The sequence below is a fragment of the Triticum dicoccoides genome, chromosome 3B (assembly GCF_002162155.2).
Source record: "Triticum dicoccoides isolate Atlit2015 ecotype Zavitan chromosome 3B, WEW_v2.0, whole genome shotgun sequence".
Classification (NCBI taxonomy): domain Eukaryota; kingdom Viridiplantae; phylum Streptophyta; class Magnoliopsida; order Poales; family Poaceae; genus Triticum; species Triticum dicoccoides.
The window spans coordinates 619,108,951-619,120,335 of NC_041385.1; the positions used below are offsets into that span (position 1 = coordinate 619,108,951).

General features: G+C 52.5%; 1 protein-coding gene and 1 long non-coding RNA gene across 2 annotated transcripts in view; both read left to right on the forward strand.

Annotated features, from left to right (window-relative positions):
- LOC119281674 (acidic endochitinase-like) overlaps window positions 1–5,865 on the forward strand; it is a 9,758-nt gene extending 3,893 nt beyond the window's left edge. Inside the window, exons 2-3 of the mRNA XM_037562141.1 lie at window positions 20–118; window positions 5,219–5,865. Coding sequence (XP_037418038.1) covers window positions 20–118; window positions 5,219–5,808 — 689 coding nt within the window. The 3' untranslated portion in view covers window positions 5,809–5,865. The remainder of the gene's footprint in view (window positions 1–19; window positions 119–5,218) is intronic.
- A 1,458-nt stretch (window positions 5,866–7,323) lies between these two features.
- Window positions 7,324–7,981, forward strand: LOC119281675. Its single transcript, XR_005138506.1, has 3 exons — window positions 7,324–7,401; window positions 7,491–7,647; window positions 7,955–7,981. It is a non-coding gene; the product is annotated as an uncharacterized LOC119281675 (long non-coding RNA).
- Window positions 7,982–11,385: the final 3,404 nt, after the last annotated feature.

The following is an 11,385-nucleotide window of genomic DNA, read 5'->3' on the forward strand; positions in this document are numbered from 1 at the left end:
CACCCCCCTCTCTCCACCTCTGGCCACTGCGACCCCTACTCCAACGCCTGCACCAACCTCACCGCTGACATCAACCTCTGCCAGTCCAAGGGCGTCAAGGTGATGCTCTCCATCGGCGGGGGCTTTTATCACCGAGCTCGGAGCTCTGTCAATGGCGAACAACTCTCGTGTGAGACTCTGTTTTTGTGCAGCGCAATACTTGCTGCTTTTCTCCTTCCCTCTTCTTATTCACTTGCTGAACGGGAAAAACGGATCAAGAACAGCCCCCATTACTGGATCGTGCCATCCCACGACCATGGGCGTGCTCATGCCGCAAGCTAAGGGCCTCGGGATCACACAAGCTGCGTCCTCAGGCGCTGTCCAACTGAAAACGAGAAAAACGCTATCTGACGAAACTGAAGAAAACTAACACTACCATTGCAGCCCTACCGAACTTCAGAAAACCCCGGCCCTAGTAGCCTGTCACGCTAGATTTTTTTGCTGACAATCTCCCCTAAGCTAGTCGTGACAGAGAGCCTAAACCTCGACCATGCCGATACGCGCGCGCAGCTCCAGGAACTGCGTGCGCCCAAGTGACTTTGTGAAAATGTCCACGAGCTGATCGCCGGTGGCGATGTGCTCGACCCTGATCTTTCCCTCCTCCACGCACCTCCGAATGAAGTGGAACCGAACGTCGATGTTTTTGCTTCGGTCGTGGAAGACGGGGTTCTTGCACAGCTGGATGGCCGACCTGTTGTCGACGAAGATGGTGATGGCGCCGGCCTCCTCCATGAGTAGCTCCCCCTCGAGCCTGCACAACCAGATGCCCTGGCAAGCTGCCGTCGTTGCAGCCACGTACTCGGCTTCACACGAAGACAGCGCGACGATCTTTTGCTTCTGAGATTGCCAAGTGATCGGTGCTCCTCCGAGGAAGAAGATGTTGCCGGATGTGCTCTTGCGATCGTCAATGTCGCCGGCCATGTCTGAGTCGCTGTAGCCCACGAGTCCTCCTCCATCGCCCCCCTTGGTGTACTTACACCCATACCTGCGGGTGCCAGCGATGTAGCGCAGGAGGTGCTTGACGGCGGCCAGATGCGCCATGGTTGGCGTCTCCATGAAACGGCTCAAGTATCCCACGGCGAAGGTGATGTCGGGCCGTGTGTGGGTGAGGTAGCGGAGTCCTCCGATGATGCTGCGATATTCCGTGGCATCCACACGCGGCTCTGGCCCCTCCCTGCTGAGCTTCAAGCGCGGCTCCATGGGCACGTGCACCGGATTGCAGTCCGCCATGCCCGCGCGCTCCAAGAGCTCACCCGCGTACGCCGCCTGCGACAGGGTGATCCCACCGACGCCCTACTTCACCTCTGTGCCAAGGTAGAAGCTAAGCAACCCAAGGTCACTCATGCGAAACCTGGCCATCATCTCTGTTTTGAAACTGCGAATCGCCTCGGCATCGGCTCCGGTGACCACGAGATCGTCGACGTAGACACCGACCAGGAGCCGTGCTTGTCCCTTGCCCCGTGCATACAGGGCATGCTCTGACGGGCAGCTTGTGAACCCAAGTTGCTGCATCGTGCAGTCAAGTTTGGCGTTCCAAGCTCGCGGCACCTGTCGCAACCCGTAGAGTGCCTTGTGGAGACGGAACACCTTGTGATCCTCGCCTCTCCGTGCGAAGCCGGGTGGCTGCGTGACGTTGACCTTCTCTTTGAGCTCGCCGTTGAGGAAGGCCGACTTGACGTCGAGATGGTGCAGCTCCCAGCCACGTTGTGCCGCCGTGGCGACCATGACGCGCATGGAGTCCAGCCTGGCCACGGGCGCGAACGCGTCGTCGTAGTCCACGCCCTCCTTCTGAACAAAACCCCTGGCCACGAGTCTTGCCTTGTGTTTGACAATGGCGCCGGGAGCATCTTTCTTCAGCTTAAATACCCACTTGAGGCCAATGGCCGTGTGACCTGCAGGCAGATCAGTGAGCGTCCAGGTGCCATTTTCTTCGATGGATGCCAGCTCCTCCAGCATCGCGCTTCGCCAGCTCTCGTGGGGCGCAGCTTCAGCAAACGTAGCTGGCTCTTCCTCGGCCAGCAGGAGGCGTTCCTCTGCCGCAGTCGACCCGCCCGCACTCCCGTACACGTCCGCAAGACGACGGAAGCGATGCCCCGTGAACGAATCGTCATCAGCGTCGTACGAGTCGTACCATGTCGCGGGTGGCGTGACGAACTCGACCGCCCCTGGTGCCTTGTCTGGAGACGCCCCACCGCCGGACCCGTCCGAAGAGGCTGTGGACGTGCCAGTCCACGGTGTCCCTGGAGAGCTTGACGCGGCCGTGCTCTGGGGCATGGCGGGCGAACCGCCCACGCTCCCGCTTGTGGGCGTGGCTGGTGAGTTCACCACGGGGTCGTGGCCTCCTTCTTGGTCCCCACTCGAGTCGCCAGCAACGGCGTTCTCGCTCCGCCCTCCTGTGGGCAGAGGGAGCTCGTGGTGGATGGCAAATGGCTCTGCCGTGTGCTCGCCTGTGGCGCCCCAGTCCCAGCTTGCGCCCTCGTTGAACACCACGTCCCGTGACACGTACACGCGCTTGGTCAATGGATCGTACACCCTGTACGCTTTCGAGCCCGATTCGTAGCCGATGAAGACCATCTTGGTGCTGCGGTCGTCGAGCTTCTTCAGCCCGGGCCGCGTGTTCTTGACGTAGACGACGCAGCCGAAGGTGCGCAGGAAATGCATGGCAGGTTTTTTGCCGTACCACGCCTCATACGGGGTTTTGCCATCGACGCTGCGAGTGTAGGATTTGTTGAGAATGAACACCGCAGTCGCCACGGCCTCCCCCCAAAACCAGCTCGGCATGTTCTTCACCTTGAGCATGCTCCTCGCCATGCCAACAACGGTCTGATTACGCCGTTCCACCACGCCGTTCTGCTGTGGCGAGTAAGGCGCCGTCAGATGCCTCTGTACGCCTTGTTCTGAATACTCGCCGAGTGCGCTGGAAGTGACCTCGCCGCCCCGGTCCGTCCGAAACATGCGCAGACGTGCACCTTGCTCCACCTCTGCCGCGGCAACGAACTGCTTGATGCTGGCCGCGGCAGCATCCTTCGCTGGCAGAATCATAGCCCACATATAGCGGCTATGATCGTCCATGACAAGCATGAAGTAGCGCTTGCCGCCGGGAGTATCTGGAGCGATGGGCCCGCACAGATCAGCGTGAACCAGCTCGAGCGGCCCTGTCGCTCGGTACTGCGTCTGAGAGGGAAACGGAGCACACCGTTGCTTCCCCATCAGACATGCGTTGCACATCTGCCCGGCGTGATCCACCAATGGCATCCCGCGCATCATGTCAGCACGCCCCATGCGCTGGAGCGCGTCGAAATGCAGATGGCCGAACCTGGCATGCCACTTCCATGCCTCGTCACCGCCATGCGCTGCCAGGCAAATAGTGTGCTATATATCCAGACACACAACATACAGACGTCTGCCATTTCGGCGTACCTGAGCGAGTTCATTCTGGCGGCGATCGTACAGCGTCAGAACGCCGCCATGGATCTTTGTGGTGCACCCGTGCTCGTCCAATTGCCCGAGGCTGATGATGCTCGTGTTAAGGCGCGGGATGAAATAAACGTCGGTGAGGGCTCGGTGGTCACCGCTGCGCACGGTGAACGTGACCATGCCACGGCCACGAATAGCCACGCTGGAGCCGTCCCCGAACCTGACGCTGCCGGTGACGCCCTCATCCAGTTCCGCGAACGCCGATCGATCGCCGGTCATGTCGTTGGATGCGCCGGTGTCCAGGAACCAACGGCCGTCGCAGGCGCCTCGTCGGCGCCCAGGGTTGCCTCTGCCCGCTCCTCGTTGAGCATGACATGCTCCCTAGTGCTCTGTGTCAGGGTCGCGGCGATCACCGCCATCAGGAGCGTCGGGTCGTCGTCGTGCCCGTCCGCTAGGTTCGCCTCCTCCCGCTCCTCGCGGAGGCGCGTCTTGCACTCCCGCGCCCAGTGCCCGTACTTTTTACAGTGACGACACTGATCTGTGGGTTTCGCACGGCTGCTGGTGCCACGTCCGCCCCCGCGTCCGCGGCGTCCACCACCGCGACCTGAGCCGGATCCGCTGCCTCCGGACCCGTCATTCTCGTTGCGCTTCATGCACGCGAGCCACTCCTCCGCCGTGAACATGAGGCGGCCCACGCCTGAGTCCACCTGGTCGAGATCGTACCGCTCCTCGGCAGCTCTCAGCCGGCTGGTGAGCTCCTCGACAGAGAGTGTGTCCAGATCAACAAGAGTCTCGATTGACAAAGCGATCTGGGAGTACCTCTTCGGGACGACGGAGAGGAACTTGCGGACGACACGTTTCTCCAGAACGGTCTCCCCGAGTTGCGCCATCTGGGCCACCATGTTCGTGATCCTCATAGCAAAGTCGTCGATCGTCTCGCCGTCGGCGAAATGGATGTCGTTGTACTGCTTGGAGAAGGTCGCGAGCTTCGCTTCGCGGACGCGGGCCACACCGAGGCGCATCGTCTTGACGGACTCCCACGCCTCCTTCGCCGTGGCCTTGCCGGCGAGCGTAGGGCCCATCTCCGGTGGCACTCCTTGAAGGATGGCCTCGAGCGCGAGCCGATCGTCGCTGCGCTCCGCCCTGCCCTTCACCACGGCATCCCATAGGTGCCGCCCCTTCATCATGACCTGCATGAGGACGGCCCAGTCGGTGTAGTTGGTCCTCGTCAGCTGCGGCCATGCCACGCCGCGGTGTCGCGCACCACCCGCGCCATGGATCTCTCTGCCACGACTAACTCTGAGCCGTCGGAGCCCTTTGCGCGCGGCGTCGATGGCGACTTGCTGCCGGAGTCGTCCCCGGCCATGCCCTGGACCGAAAAACGGCTCTAATGCCAATTGTTATCACCGAGCTCGGAGCTCTGTCAATGGCGAACAACTCTCGTGTGAGACTCTGTTTTTGTGCAGCGCAATACTTGCTGCTTTTCTCCTTCCCTCTTCTTATTCACTTGCTGAACGGGAAAAACGGATCAAGAACAGCCCCCACTACTGGATCGTGCCATCCCACGACCATGGGCGTGCTCATGCCGCAAGCTAAGGGCCTCAGGATCGCACAAGCTGCGTCCTCAGGCGCTGTCCAACTGAAAACGAGAAAAAACGCTATCTGACGAAATTGAAGAAAACTAACACAGCCGTTGCAGCCCTACCGAACTTCAGAAAACCCCGGCCCTAGTAGCCTGTCACGCTAGATTATTTTGCTGACAGGGGCGCCCGCGGGTACACGCTCAACTCCGAGCAGGACGCGGCCGACCTGGCGAAGTACATCTGGGACAGCTTCCTCGGCGGGAGCTCAGCCAAGCGGCCGCTCGGCGCCGCCGTACTCGACGGCGTCGACTTCGACATCGAGGGAGGGAACCCGGACTACTACGGCGCCCTGGCGGCGCACCTCAAGGCCTACGGCGGCAAGGGGGGCAGCAAGGAGGTGTACCTGTCGGCGGCGCCGCAGTGCCCGTTCCCGGACCAGTGGGTCGGCAAGGCGCTCCAGACCGGCCTCTTCGACTACGTGTGGGTGCAGTTCTACAACAACCCGCCGTGCCAGTACGTGCAGGGGGACACGGCCAACCTCATGGACTCGTGGAAGCAGTGGACGTCGGGGGTCCACGCCAAGTACATCTTCCTCGGGCTGCCGGCGGCGCGGGCGGCCGCAGGGAGTGGGTTCATACCGGCGGGGAGCCTGGAGTCGCAGGTGCTCCCGGCGCTCAAGGGCTCCAGCAAGTACGGAGGGGTGATGCTGTGGTCCAAGTTCTACGACGACCAGGACGGCTACAGCTCCGCCATTAAGAACGCCGTCTGATGATGATCGATCTCATTCCTTCACGGTCCGGGTTATGGGAGCCGACAGTGGTGTGTATATAGTTGTGGCGCATATGGTCTGGCAATTGGCGTAGTTAATTTATTTGTGCGCACACAGCAGGATATATATCGAATAAAAGGATTATTTGTCACATTTACAGTGTTCTGCTGCTGGACTTGTGGAGTCACTGTGAGAATATATGTTAAATCATACGAGTATAATATAGAACTGAAGAACGCGCCAATCATGTTCAAATGCTACAAGACTGAATCAACATGTTGTTGAATGGTTAGGAGGACAGTGGTATCACAACCCACCAGTGTTTAAGTCATGTTGCTCGCATTGAAAGGAGACGTTCCCATCGACTACAAGGAGCTTACGGTGACTTCATAAAATCTTAAGATGATATGCCGGCTCAGTCTTTTGGAGGTGCTCCTAGGGGCAGGATATGCGTGTGCGCATTCATAGGTGTGTGTGTATGTGCGTATATATGAACACTTGCGTCTGTACTGTGTTAAAAAATTGATACAAGACTATATTTGTGACCAAGGCGCTCTCAATAGTAATTTTACAATTATATATGCACAAATGCCCCATTTTATTATCTGGCACGTGGGCCCCTCATATATCAGGGACGGCCCGCCCTGCGTTGGAGGTGCCCTTTCTATCCAGTCCAAAGAACCAGAAACAAAATTGAGCTCGGAAGAGGCTAGCCAACTCCCCTCCAGAACGCTCCCCCGATTGCAGCTTCGTCGGCCGTCGGATCTGCCCCTCTGACGCGTTTGAGCCGTTGGATCTTCACAGCAGTAAAACCCAATTTTCACCTCACGGTCAATTTTCGCTGGCCAATGATGGGTGGGCTCGCGCCGTGTGCTTGTTGGCTGGGTTCGTCGTCCCCCCGTGTAAGAAGTTTTGGCCAATCTGCTCCGCGCGTTCCGCGTCCAATCCTACCCTCGCCTCGTCCCACTCCCACTCCCATTCTAGCCACCAGACAAACCCTAGCCCCCTTGCCCAATGCCCCCCGATCCCCACAGCCGCCGCACGGCCTCGCTCCTCCTTCCCTCCCGCCGCAGCCTCTCCTTGCTCGCAGCCGCCTCCTTCCCACCTCCGCCCGAGCTCCGCCTTCCTCGCCCGCCTCCTCCTCCTTGCCATCGGCGGAAGCGGTGAGCATAGTGGCAGCGGCTGGACGCAATGAGCTTGCCTCCGGCGGCGCTAGGAACCTGCACGCAAAGGGCGACCCCATGGATCTGTCCCTGCAGGAGAGAGAAGATGAAGGGAGGATTGAAGGATAGGGGGAGGTAGGCGTGCTGGGGCGGGGTGGTCTCGCCTGCGCTCTTGGACGGCTCGGCTCCAACTCCCTCTTCCACCTCTCCGCTCCCCGACACTCAAATCTGGTAAATCTCCTCTTAGTTCATTGCGCTCTTGGACGATTACCCGATTAGTTATCAATACTAATCCTGATGCTACCTTGGAACTGTATGGTTGGCTGATTTATCTTGTTTGACCCCTGTTCCAGGCTCTTCTACACACATCCGTAGCTATGGAAAGAAAGCTTGTAGTGGAGTGGCTTCCTTTGTATGATCTTGGAAGATGGTCGGTATTGTTGACTATGGACTTCAGACCGTTTCTATTTTCCTCCGTGAACCTACCACTGATGTTTTGGAGGTGCTTGCTTTGTGTAGATGACCTCTGAAGCCCATTAGAAAGCATGGCAACGGCTAAAGGTTAGCGCATTTCGAGAAGCCAACAGATCGCCGCCTACTTCCTTAGGCTGACAATCACCTGCAGGATAAAGTGCGATGTTTTGCCCGAGGGGTTGGAGCAGGACCGCAGGATGAGGTGAGAACAGGGTCGTTTCAGATTCACCTGAACCATCCAAAGTATTTGTTAATAAATTTCTTCAAATGAGCAGTCCATCCTATTAATTACAATCCTTTTAGTTCATGTGAGTAGTAGCTGACTGAGTTGTTTATGTGCTTATGAACAGATGGGTATACTTTTATTTTGCTTGGCAGGGGCAAGATCTTGCTATTAATCAACTTTCTAGAATATTTTTTCTTGATATGAATTATGAAATTTGCTTTGTTAACATCTTCATATATTGTCACCTAAAAGGTGTAGGCTGAGATGATCGTTTTATTTGCAGACAAGATCAAGGACTGGGCCAACGCGGTCGTCATGCACGAACCAGTGTAGCCCATTGGCACTGGTAAAGTAGTATCAGCGGCTCAGGGACATGAAGTAAGTTCCTCCGTTTAGGTGTATTGGTGTTTCTAAACTACCAGGCACAATTCATCTCGTGACCGCTGGCCGTTGTCTTCCCGTCTCCTAAAATTTGTGACCAAGCGATTATACCTGAATGAAGCTTGGTCTTTCTCAAGATTTACCATGGTGTAATTTTATGCTACAGTCAAGCCGTGGATATAAAATAAACATGTTATGAAGATGATATATCAGTTTTAGAAATACATATTGAAGGACTATAGCAGCGTTTCTTTTTACTGAATTTCGTTTTGTTGCTTTTTCATCTATATCACTCATTTTGTTGACATGATTATTCAAATATGCCTAATGCTTCTTTGTTTTTTCAGGTTTCTCAAAACTAACAAATGCTGTTCTCTGATAAATTAGGAGGCTGAAGATGGTAGCTTACTGAACTCTCATTTTGGAAAAAATCTGGAGATGTGTAGTGCTGATAAAGAAATGCAGGTATGTATGAGTCTGATGTTTGCATCTTGTGACGCTCACATGCTCGTGCAGCTGCTATCTGGATTTGCCGCCACCGCCTCAAGTCGCTTCCGCCTGTAAATCCAGTCGCCACCATGGTAATTTCTTTTCAGTCCCAACTCTCCTCATGTCCCCTGCATTTGCTTGCTATGGTAATTTCAACAGTGGGCATGACAGCATCAAACTTCTCTCTTCAATATTGAAGAAGCGGCTTACTCGGATCAATGGGCATGCACTTAGAAAAATAGCTAAAGAGTATGTGATATTCCTAGAGCAAATAAAGGACATGGTGTGCTCATAAGTTAGACAGAAGCAAAATGTTATTTATTATGCTCCTGTTGTATCTTCAGACATTTTGTTCCACCTACCAATACCCCAGTATTGAATATCTACTTTCCCATTGTCGTACAGAAACTGATGTTAGTATTTGTGCATACTCTTTATCTTAAGTGGGCTTTCTTTTAAAAAACATGCCTTTATATTACCCAAATAACATAACAGATTATGTAATCTAAGTATATATTTTAAGAGATAAGTCTTAGTTTTTCATATAAATGGGTTACAAATTGTATGGATTCAAATTGGACTCTGTCATTTGGTCGCAAAATGATCACAGTGATGTCTACGACCTCCTCCTAGATGTATTAATCTCAATCTCATGTTTGGTTTTCTTCCCTTTTCTCTTTTAATGATGTAATTTCTTTTACTAAGATAACACCATGTTTGTTGTAATGCCTTACTTGATGTAAGATCCCTTTTCTACTTTGAATGAATTTACTTCATTTATTAGTTTCGTTCATCATTGTCCTTCACGGTTAAATGAGCATTGTATAAAAGTATGTCTAAGTTCTCTTTCTTTAAGTGCTTCAAGTAAATGAAATTGTTTATTTCGAATTTAATACCTTTTAATAATAATCATAATGAGAGGGGTATGCTTCTCTCTCTGGGCAAATGTTACTTAACATGTACTAAGAAATAAAAACTCTGGAAATGTATTTGAATCGCACAAAAATAGTTCGTAGTTCTTATTCATACTTCAAACACGTGAGGCTCTGCAAATTAAACCATGTTTTTTTTCAAGGCGCATATGGATTTAGCAGACCACAACTAAACCGACTCTATATACATGGCCTGTCGGATTTAGCAGACCACAACTAAACTGACTTTATATACATGGCATGTCCTTAGTAAAGGAAACTATTTTCATCGCGAACATGGCTTTAGTTGAAGGTTTTTGCAGCATGAAACTATTTTCATCAACAACATGTCTTCAGCAGGTCTCTGCGCCATTTGGCGCAACGGGTCAACTAGTGAATGTTAAAAGCTTCCTTGGCAGTGCTATGAGCTGCCTCATTTGCCCGGCGACGAACAAAATGAAGCTTGAATACATCATGTGTTCAGCACCTTAGAAGAGGGCGTTCCTATTAAATATGACACGAATCAAGCTGCCCATGCATACATTGATACATGATCCACAGTGAAATATGTAAAGACGGCCGTTTATATTTCTTGAATTGGCATCCGAACATGAGCTCGTTTACAACTGAAGAACCAAAAACAAAATGGACACATGGACTCTCGCAATTATTTATTGTGTTTTACTGGGTTTTGAGACCTTAACCTTTTGGTTGTAAGTTTTAAGCACCTAACCAGTTCACCCATCAGACCAATCTGATGAAAGAGATTAGAGAATAATAAAGTTGTTGTTTTATATTTTCTTATTCATGATAAACGTTTATTATTCATGCTAGAATTGTATTGATCGGAAACTTAAATACATGTGTGAATACATAAACAAATACCGTGTTCCTAGTATGCCTCTACTAGACTAGCTCGTTGATAAAAAATGGTTAAGGTTTCTTAACCATAGACATGTGTTGCCATTTGATAACGGGATCACATCATTAAGAGAATGACTCATCCGTTAGCTTAGCATATTGATCGCCCAGTTTATTGCTATTGCTTTATTTATGTCAAATACATATTCCTTCGACTATGAGATTACACAACTCCCGGATATCAGAGGAATACCTTGTGTGCTATCAAACGTCAAAACGTAACTGGGTGATCATAAAGATGCTCTACAGGTATCTCCGAAGGTGTTTGTTGAGTTGGCATAGATCAAGATTATGATTTGTCACTCTGAGTTTCGTAGAGGTATCTTTGGCCCCTCTCGGTAATACACATCATAAGCTTGCAAGCAAATGACTAAGGAGTTAGTTATGTGGTGATGTATTACGGAACGAGTAAAGAGACTTTCCGGTAATGAGATTGAACTAGGTATAGAGATACCGACGATCGAATCTCGGGCAAGTAGCATACCGATGGACAAAGGGAGTTATGTATGTTGTCATAATGGTTCGACCGATAAAGATCTTCGTAGAATATGTAGGAGCCAATATGGACATCCAGGTTACGCTATTGGTTATTGACCGGAGAGGTGTCTCGGTCATGTCTACATAGTTCTCGAACCCGCATGGTCTGCACGCTTAACGTTCGTTAACGATATAGTGTTATATAAGTTATAAGTTTTGGTGACCGAATGTGGTTCGGAGTGCAGATCACGGACATGACGAGGATTCTCGAAATGGTCGGGAGGTAAAGATTGATATATAGGACGATGGTATTTGGACACCGGAAGTGTTTAGGGACATATCGGGAAGAAATCGGATCACCGGAAGGGGTTCCGGGCACCCCCGGCATGTATATGGGTTTAATGGGCCAAGAGAGGGACAGACCAGCCCACAGGGGGCTGGTGCGCCCCTTTCCCCAGCCAAACAGCCCTAGGAAAAGAAAGGGGGGAGGGCTAGCCCCTCCAGCCTTTCCCTCTCATGGGAGAAAGGAAAGGGG